The 10,233-nt window shown below is 35.2% G+C and overlaps 1 protein-coding gene across 1 annotated transcript in view; it reads left to right on the forward strand.

Moving 5' to 3' along the window:
- LOC108693393 (muscle-specific protein 20-like) overlaps positions 1 to 10,233 on the forward strand; it is a 40,918-nt gene that overhangs the window by 26,229 nt on the left and 4,456 nt on the right. Inside the window, exon 3 of the mRNA XM_018202295.1 lies at positions 6,394 to 6,523. Within this exon, the coding sequence (XP_018057784.1) occupies positions 6,394 to 6,523 (130 nt within the window). The remainder of the gene's footprint in view (positions 1 to 6,393; positions 6,524 to 10,233) is intronic.

Raw genomic sequence — 10,233 nt, forward strand, 5'->3', positions numbered from 1 at the left:
GCACTCGCAAGACGCGGTCAGCCTTTCCTGATTCTTCGTCCGATGTGACAAAAAATGCCATGCCCCCTTGGCTTGCCTCTTGGCATAATGGGGTGCCATGAGCGAACGCTGGTTGCACATCCAACCCGATCGTTCGCAGTTATTATTTCGCGGTGAATCCGTTCGATCCCCCCGACTGGGCGGGTCGCGATGGATGGTGGTAGGGGCATTTCCACTTAGCGCGTGGTGTATCGAGCGAAAAAATGGCCGATGGCAGAGAAAGCACGTGGCGAGTTGATAAAAAGCCGCCGGATGCACCGCACCGCGCGAAAGTCAAAGTTCGGCTCTATCGCGCAAGCCTCTGCTCCTCTCGGCACCCCGGGAACCGCGCGCGGTTTTCGGCGATGGTCGCGGGAAGAAAGGACGTCGCTTCTGCGATCCTGGTGCCGCCGTGGTCATCAACATTCTTTTCGCAGGCGAAATCGCTCTCCTTTTCTCTCGAGGCTTTCTCCATGTAAATGCGGCTGATAAGCGTGACGGTTTTCTTTATAATACTTTATAATGAGCAAATGTAAATAAAGCAATAAGGTATTTTAGATAAAGGAAGATGAACGAATTATATTGTAAATATTGTGAAAAAAATGTTATATAATTTTCTACTGTTTTGAAAGATAGACTATAGAGTCATGAAAAGAATTCAACTTTCGTAAACATTTGTCAATCTGTCATGGTGAATTGAAGAGATATAGTAATGAGTTGTGTTAGATTGTGTCTATTTTGTATTCATTTTTTCTGTATGTGTGACTATGATAAATACGTAATCAAAAGTTTTTTCTCACTGGTGGAAGAGGGAAGTGAGAGTATCATTGAGCATGCGATGAGACTTGTTTTTAGATGACTATGTTTACATGATTCAGTTTACATCAAAGTTATAATTATAGTTATATAAAATTATAGTTATTATAAAATTATTATAAAACTACAATAATAGTTATTCCATTCTTCAGAGGAATAGTTATGATTGGTCAGTTTCGTAACATCGGCATCGGTGTTACAATTTTGGTAAATTAAGCTGTGCAAACGCGAGTCATCGCGAGTATACTATCATTAAAAATGTTCTTAAATTTCATTAAATTTTAAGTTACACAATTTGAACTTAATTTCATGACATTACATTAAATTTAATGTATTTATAACTAAAAAATATATTTGTATACATATACATAAAATTTGATATATTTTTCATGAAAATTTATGAAATTTAATGTATTTTTCATAAAATTTTATTAAAAGTACATTAGATTTCATAAATTTAATGTACGTTCATTACATTTAAGTAATTACTGTAACTTAATTTTCAATTATATCATTCATTATTTTTAATTTCGTTCATAACCACGAACTTCATTTACATGTAAAGAAAGCTCATGGTTACATTTCTAACAGTGATCTTAATGGCACGTTCTCGTGTACTCGTGCATACAGCGTGATATGCAGTATTCAGTAATTTTATGATCCGGTGCATCTTTACACTGAAAAAGAAGATTGATTGCTGTAACAAATTAGATGATAAAATATGGCATAGCACTTTTAATTGGTTGCAATAGTCAATTTTTGGTTGCATTAGTCTATCCCGCAATATCAATATAGGATTTCGATAGGCTAAAGCGAGGAGCACACTCTTGCATAATGCATAACATAAGACATAAGAAATCCAACCAATCAGAATTCTTTATTTTATGAAAAAATAAAGGAAACGAAGGATTGGAACATTTGATTGGAACATTTTCTTATGCATTACGTGTTGCGTTATAAGAATCTGTGTTCCCCGCTTAACCAAAAATTGCTGCAGTCAATTAAAAATGATGAACACGAGCGTAACACGATGAACAGCGCGCGAGTCTACCATGTTAAGAGATTTGAATTCGATCTCTGGCAGATTCAAGAAATTTTCACACTCGTAGCTCTTCTTCAGCGGTCTGGCAAATCACCAAGAATATTTATTGCCAAGAAAACCTTTCAAAATTGCCGTTCAGAACCAGTTAAATTATAGATATGTTTGTGTACAACCTGCGTGCGCACTATGTACGAGAGGTAAGCTTGGTCCTGACTTGGGATGTTGCATCATTGAAATGAAATTAAAAATGATATGTCATATTTAGCCAATCTTTTCTTTCAGTGTAAGAGTTATATATACCGTTCCAACATATTAAATAATGTATTATTATCTATGCTGAAAAAAATTATTAAATTAATTTAATTTGCTTTTATTTCTTTCAAAAAAAATATATCTATTTAAGTGAAACATATAAAATATTTAACTTGAATTTCTTAACTTAAATTTTTTGAACATATTCTTTATGAAAAGAAATAAAGACAAAATTAATTTAATAAAAGACCTGTTCTTGGCTGAACTCTTGGCAGTTCAGCTTTCTTCCTTTTTTCTCTAGGAGGAAAGAAGAGGAAGAAAGATGAATGATGCTAAAAAGTCAAAAAGAAAAGCCTAAAATGAACAACTATTTTTTCAGAATAACGATACTTTATAGTTATATACTATATGTATATTCGTATATACTATATATGTATATTCATATATAAATATACACATATATAGACCTGGGTTCAATCGTTCTCAAACTTTTGATGTGGTTATATATCTAATTGTTAGCATTTATTTAGAGAAGTGTACATGAGAAGGATACTCTGATAAAAATAAAACATAAAGCGAGTGTCAGTAAAGCATTAATTGGAGTGTAAAGGAAGTGTAAAAAGAGAGTAACAGAAAATGAAACATAAATGAAACTCGTAAGAAGCGAAATTGGAACGTAAAAGAAGCGTCAACTAAAGAAACATAAATAAAAATAGATAAATTCTTCGGCAAACACGAGCAGAATGTTCGTTAAACGGAGCGTAATTAGTCTAGAAAACATAAACGGCATTCGTCGAGTTCTTAGACGAACATGAATGAAATGTAATCGAGATCCTTGATAAGCAAATGATGTTTTAAAATATATTTCATTTCACCGATAAATATCTAAAAAAAGCTACGCTTTCTTCTTGGAGCCGTAGGGGTTCACTTCTAAAAATTATTTCATTAGAACACAACTGAAAAATCTTTCAATGCTTTTATCCTAGTCTGTGCGATTTTTTAAATTCAAGAAATTAATTCTCGCTAAGTCTCTCTGTGGTACGGTACTACTCAACGAATATAGACATTTCGTGACGTTCGACGTTTATGTTCGCTGTACAGCTCAATGACGTTCCGTTTTAAAATAAATTTTTTTATGTCAATATCCTGGAAGCGTACACAAAGTGTTTTGAATGCTCAGTGTACTTTTTGCCGAACGTATAAGAAGCGTATTATAGATGAAGTACTAATAAATGAAGTGTTTAGGAAGTATATCAGTACGCTCCATGCATTCTTTACAGAGTGTTGAGAAGAGTATGAGAAACGTTAATGAAAAAAAATTTTAAAACATGTGGAAAATGTGACCAGATGTGTTTTGGGCACACTTTACGGAGCGTTTAGGGAGAATTCGTTGAGAGTGTATGAATATTCAAGACTAAGAGTCAATAGAAAATCAATGAAATGTTTAAGAAGCGTTAAAATTTTTTGTTCACACTTCTTTGACGCTTCGACAAACTTTACATTAGATTGGCGGAATTCAGGTAACTCCGGCGGAATGACCTGTGAATTATGCTTTTGATTTAAGTGCGGGCGCACTGCGTCCTCATCACTGACAACAATGCAAGGTTGATGCAGTGGCATCCGGCCGAGAACGATGCGTGTGAGGGTGCATTGTTACATTTCTCTCCTCCTTAAGCTGTGCTGTCCTGAACTTAAAGCGTGTTTACTTCTTCTTAATCCATCTTACAGTGCCATTTTTATTAAATCGAATATGCCAGCGGATTCCTCCCAAGCGAGTCTTGTACTGGCGCGAGACATGCGCGGCAAAGCGCGGAACGTCGACGACGTGTCCAGGCTCGATTTCCACAGGGATCGGCAGAGATGATAGCCTACTGGACGTGCTGGCTACAATTCCAGGCGGCTGGGTTTCACCTGTTTTTTCGGCTTTCTCGGTGGTAGCGGAGGCGGCGGGATAGTCAGCCAAACCAGCTTTTCTCTTTCTTGCTGGTCTAAGGGCTGCACCATACCTATAGCATGTGTTCCCGCAACGGTGAATAGGCGGCTGCCGGTTCCTCGATCTTTTAACCGTTTGACTTGTGCTCGGATTGGCTAGATCATATTCCTTTTGGAGGAATTTTTTAAACGCATCGAGAAAATCACCTGTATTCATCGCTATCAAATGACGAATCTTTTGCTCTTATTCATAACAAGCTTTTATTGTTATTAGTCATCGCCTTTGTTCTCGATGTTGTGACTGCTTTCGTCTTTCTCGTTCATGTTTACATTGTAAACTTTCGGTATCGGTTTCGACGTGTGAGGTAAGGGTAGGTCTTTTCAGGATTGGGCAAGTTAATGTGTTTTTTAAACTAAATTAAGTTAAAGGTTTAATTAATGGCTTATAAAATTAATAAAATTAAGTTAAAAGTTGAATAAAGAATTAACTTAATAAAAGTAAAAAGTTGAATTAACTTAAGTTTAAAAAAAAGTTAATTTAAAAAAAAATTATTTTTGAGATCAGAATATCTCAATTTTTTTAAAAATGAAATTATTTTAAATAACACTTACAAATATAGATTATTAGGTAAATTTAATTCTATATTCACATGTAAATTACTTATATATAATAAGAGCCACACCATAAGGCGTTTTTGTCAAAACGAAAAGAGAAAGGTATATATTTGCATTATTTCTCTTTCTTTAATCTATATTTAACTTTCTTTAACTTCTGAAACTTCTGTTCATGCATATTTACGTTAACTACATTGACTGATGATACGATGATTACATTGACTAGATATTTGTTATAAAAAATATATGTAAAAATTTAGAAAATGGATGGATGTGCAGTACTGTTCTACAATTCTTCATCTAAGGCTCATTTCATATTTATGTTTCTAAAATATAACGTTTATGATGCATAAATTAGTGTGATTTAAATATAAGCGGGAAAAAACTCTAGCGAATCAATAAAAACTACCGTATGGTGACTCTTATTACAGATCTCTTATCATAAAATCATTGAACTTTTTCTAAATTAATTCTCTATGTTTGACTTTATAGAAAAAAAATATTTGCATTATATTAAGAGATATAGAAAAAATTTTAATTTAAAAAAGTTAATAAATTAAAAGTAACTAAATTAAATTAAAAATTAATGCATTTAAAATTAACTTAAAATTAAGTTAAGTTAAAAGTTATTAACTTTTTAACTTTTTTTTTAACTTTTTTAACATTTTAACTTACTACCCAATGACTTGTTGTCGGAGGAGGTGGGCTTTAAATCTTTAATATAGCCGTTCCTAATCCATTGGCCGCTTTGGTCGCGCAGAAGATAACGAATGACACTATGTGTCATACCTTGAGAAGCCCTTTATATTTTGGTACCAATTTGGCGTTGAAGGCCGCCGCTTTATTAGTTAAGAGATACTCTTATTTATATACTTGATGCGGTTTCCACGGCTTTCGTCGTAGTATTTCTGCTGCCTTTGAAAGACTTGTGTGAGGTTAATTCTCATCTTGTATGCCTCTTCCAGATGACGGCCGGTGGTGTCAGGCGGGAGCGCGGGGGTCTTTATATGCGTTTTTCGCGTTCACAGTGACAGTTCGCATCCTAGATTGATGTACGCCGGTGTGTATCCGATAGCGTCATGAATCACGGAATTGTACGCGAATTGCAGCTCGCGGATGCGTTCATCTCAGCTCCAATGGTTTCGGTCGACATATTGCGCTATCATCGTCTTGTCGATGCGGTTTATTCGTTCGGACATTGCGACGTATATGCTGACGTATATACATGTGAGCGATGAGGAGTTTCTCGAGTTGCGCTGATTTAAACTGCGTTCCATTATCGGATATTATAATTTTGGGGCATCCATAGCGTAAAATAATGCATTCAGTGATAACTTGCATAAGTGCCGGTGCGGTGGTCGTAATTCGCAAAGATTGTAGATCCACCCACTTGGAAAAGCGATCCTGCATATTAAGGAGTCAAACATTGCCCTTTTTCGATTTCGGCACTGAACCCATGTTATTATAAAGAATTAAAGAAGTAACAATATAAAATAAAAAAATTTAATTTACAAGGGGGGTATACATATATCATTCATTTAATTATTCTTTGTACATTTGATAAAACAATTTTCTGAATCGAATGTCTAATAATTTTTATTGTATTTAAATTGTAGACTTTAAATTGCTGCCAATATATATATATTTTTGTTTAGTTAAGTGTAAAGATTATATCTATTTATTCTAAACGATAAAATGTAATGTATACGTGCTTATAGGCGTGAGTTACGAAGATGCTTTGAGGGATGGTGTTCTGCTCTGCATGCTCATGAATAAATTGCAGCCTGGCCTGATCTCGAAGATCAATACTTCCGGTGGAGATTACAAGATGATGGATAATCTTAATCAGTGAGTATTACATTAATTTGAAGAACAATAAACACGATCATGAAAATATCAGAAATCATTTACAGAGTATAGGTGAGTAACATTGTAATGTGATAACAATGAAATAAAACTGTATCCTAAAATTCTCTGAATAATTAACATTAATTTGAGATTAACTAAAGTAGTACCAGTTTCGCTGTAAATTTTTTGTCAATAATGAGCTGTTTTTAACATGAGATAGAGAAAAATCCTCTATCTCATAATTATCAAATTAATTTACTCGTATTTCTAATTAGTAACTTTATTGGTTTTTATTAGGCTTTATAATACTTCGTAAGATTCAATATTCGCTTTTTTACTGTAAAAAACAAAAAATAAATTTTAATATTTTTTTATAATAATAATTAGTTGCCCAGATTATAAAAAATTTTTTTTTCTTTTTTTTTTCCTTTTTTAATATATATTTTTGTTGGTAAATTTCATTCTCTGGACTTTATCTTATTCAATTAACGTACTACAAGCGATTGGAAAGAAAAAGAATTTGTTACTATCTTATTGACTTGCGATAATTTTTTAAATATTTTGCACTTCTTTCTTTGTCATTTTGATGTTATATTAATATTTCTTTGACTAGCGATTTTGCGTTTTTAATTAAAAAACTTGTTTATAATTCTTTATTGTTATCTATGTACTGATGATGATCAAATCTTGACCGAAACGTCGTTTTTTCTTATATAATAATAATAAATATATTATTTTCGTTTTAACATCTGTCGTCGTGGCTGTATGCTCCTTATTATTTATATTTTGTATTATTGAGCCACCTTCAAACATTTAAATTTTAATAATTTTGTTTGAATAGTTCGAAGTATTATAAATGCAAGCATATATTTATTTGATATGAAAATTATTAATTTGATTTATATCATTTTTTTTAAGTAAATATTTATTTATTCTAATTAAATGTTTGTTCACTATTCAAAGAAATGTGTATTAAGATTTAATGATTTTTTTTTCAATGTAACAAAAGATATTCACGTCAGCGTCAATCTCGACGCAGATAATTTTCTCATGGATGGCGCGATGGTGTGTCCCACTTCGGTGACGCGCCTTCTGCTTGTTTATGGTCCCCTAATCCGTCGTCGACTTTACGCAATCGACAGTGTTTTGCGTCAGTTTCTCGACTGCGGAATATCGACAACGCCGATCAACGACCGTTCGGACCGACGTCGCGAGTCGAGAGATTGTTGACCCTCTCGCGAGACTCTCTCGTTTCGAGAGTCGCGCAATATCACCAGCCGGAACGATTACGCGCGAAACGCCCCGGCGATGATGGATCCCCCGGCTCCTACTGCATCCTACTCGCCTGGCAGCCGAGAACCGACAAAGTCTGAGGTCGGGACCATCGACTATACATTGGAGCGCGATGAAAGTGAAAACACTGATAGATATATGTAGAGACGCGTAGCGTAACTGTTATCGAACGCGCGGAAGACAGAAAGCCATGAATTTTTATGTCACATCACGTTTCTCATGTTTTTTTTTATACATATTAATAATTCTTTGAATTACATTTGCATATAAAATTAGCGCAATGCAAATTATCAAGTGACGATTAGTCCAGAAGATCTAATGTTAATTAAAAATTGATCAAAGGAATTTTTAATGATCATTGCAATCGCAGTTTTCCATGTCTTGTAAATTCTATAATGTGTGTACATTTTCCTTTCCGGGATTTAAATTCTTTTATCTTCAAGCTTTTTGTGTCGCTAGCTTTTTGTGTCGCACGATGATATAAGCACAAGCTTGGCACAATATACATATATGTATGTATAATATGTACATCTGCGACGTGGCCGCAACCCGAAAATAGGGTATCCAAGTCGAACGCTTGTAGCACATTGCTACAATCCTGATGAAGTATTTGCTTGCGAGGAGGTGATTTTAGGATAACGCAAAAAGAAGCGCACCCTCGAATAGCTCATAAAATTGCGCTTTTCCGCATTCTCCCCTTTTATTTACTCAAGATAAAAGAGATTTACCCTTTGGTTGTCAAATTACTGGCGTCCGATCTCCGCAAACGTGACGGTTCTTCTCTTTTCTGACCGTGGATACTCATGGCTACCTGGATCATCTCCTTCCTTGGGAAAGATGCGCGCGTTCTTGTTTTCTCTATGAATTTTCAATCCGCTTAAAGCCGATATTTCTTGCGTCGTACGACAAATCTTTTCAAGTCTACTGCTTGGTCAAGAGAGAGAGATCCAAGAACTTCTCTGTCTTGCAATCAATTAACAAGTTTAAAAAGTCTTGCTGTATGATAAACGAAAAATCGATCTAGAGATCATAGTATCATATGTAAAAAATGAATTTAATGATCAATTACATAGTATATAATTACGATCAATCATAGCTATTTCTCTGAAGAATGACTGTGATTGATCAGTTTTATAATTACGGATATTATTAAACCCGATTAGGCGTGCCACATAAACGTAATCTTGTTTAGTCTTCCAAGGGGAAAGGAGAAGCTATATCTTGAAAGCTCCACATCATGAAGTCTTCAAATCAACTCGTAATCCCACCACCGCGGCTTCGCCGAATGAAACGTTTCCACGCGCTTACGCGTTTCGGTCGCATCGCGCACGTCCTGCACCTCCTGCACTGTCTCGCGCTTCTCGCCGTCATGTCAGGCGCATTGCCGTGCGGCGTGCGCATGTCGCGCTTCTTTGGCGTTTGGCGCGTTTTGAATGTTTAAGAGCGCGTCCCGGAGGTAGTGGGGCGAACGATGCGCAGCGCGGCCACTCCGCGTTACTCCCTTTCTACGCGAGTAGTATGATCCCGGTGAAGGTGAATATACCGCCACCATCGGACCATCGCTGACGCGCGAAACGTACCGTGCGTCGCGTCTTCGCGGAATGCAGTGACGCAGTGACGGTAAGATCTGCACATGTATGTATATATGTACCGCTGCACGGCGCGGCGAGGAGGGATTCGCGTGTTGCAGCGCAGCGCGAAGTCCCCTCATGCAACTCTGATAAACGGACTGCTCGTAAGCACTGACCTGCCTCACGCTCGACGAGCTCAGCGAGCGCAACAGGTTGCGGACCGCGCTTGATCGATGCAAGGTCATGGATTCTAGCCTTGAAATAGCCTTGCGAGAACACGATATAATGTCTATTTTTTAAATTCCTATTTTTTCCTCTCGCTCTTCTTCCCACATAAATTTCACATGAGATACCTCGCGATTTTTATATTATTTATCTAATAGTTGTTTAATCAGTATATACAAATATTATACAAATTATTAATATATGAATATATATTTTGATCTACCTTATATTATGTAAATATGAATAATAATAATAATATGTTTATATTTATAAGCTACAAATATTTCATATTTTTAAAATATATAATTAAAAATTGACACAGTGTCATGGCTTATTTCGAGCTACAATTAAATTAACTTTAAATTAATATAATCAATAAACGTTTCGGCTTGCAAAGCCTTCCTCAGTGCTACAACGTAGAAATACAATTTTAAATTAATCAACAATGAATATTGCCAAACGAAGAGACAATTGCAGACAAGAATTAAAGAACATCGCAATTATAAATTAGACCAATCCAAGTACTTAGTGATCTCGAAACATATCACTGAAACTAATCATGACTTTGGGAAAAAGTTAATATTTTTGATTTTGAAAAGAATTATCTATATATATATATAT

Source organism: Atta colombica, unplaced genomic scaffold (assembly GCF_001594045.1).
Source record: "Atta colombica isolate Treedump-2 unplaced genomic scaffold, Acol1.0 scaffold9, whole genome shotgun sequence".
In the NCBI taxonomy this organism is placed as follows: Eukaryota; Metazoa; Arthropoda; class Insecta; order Hymenoptera; family Formicidae; genus Atta; species Atta colombica.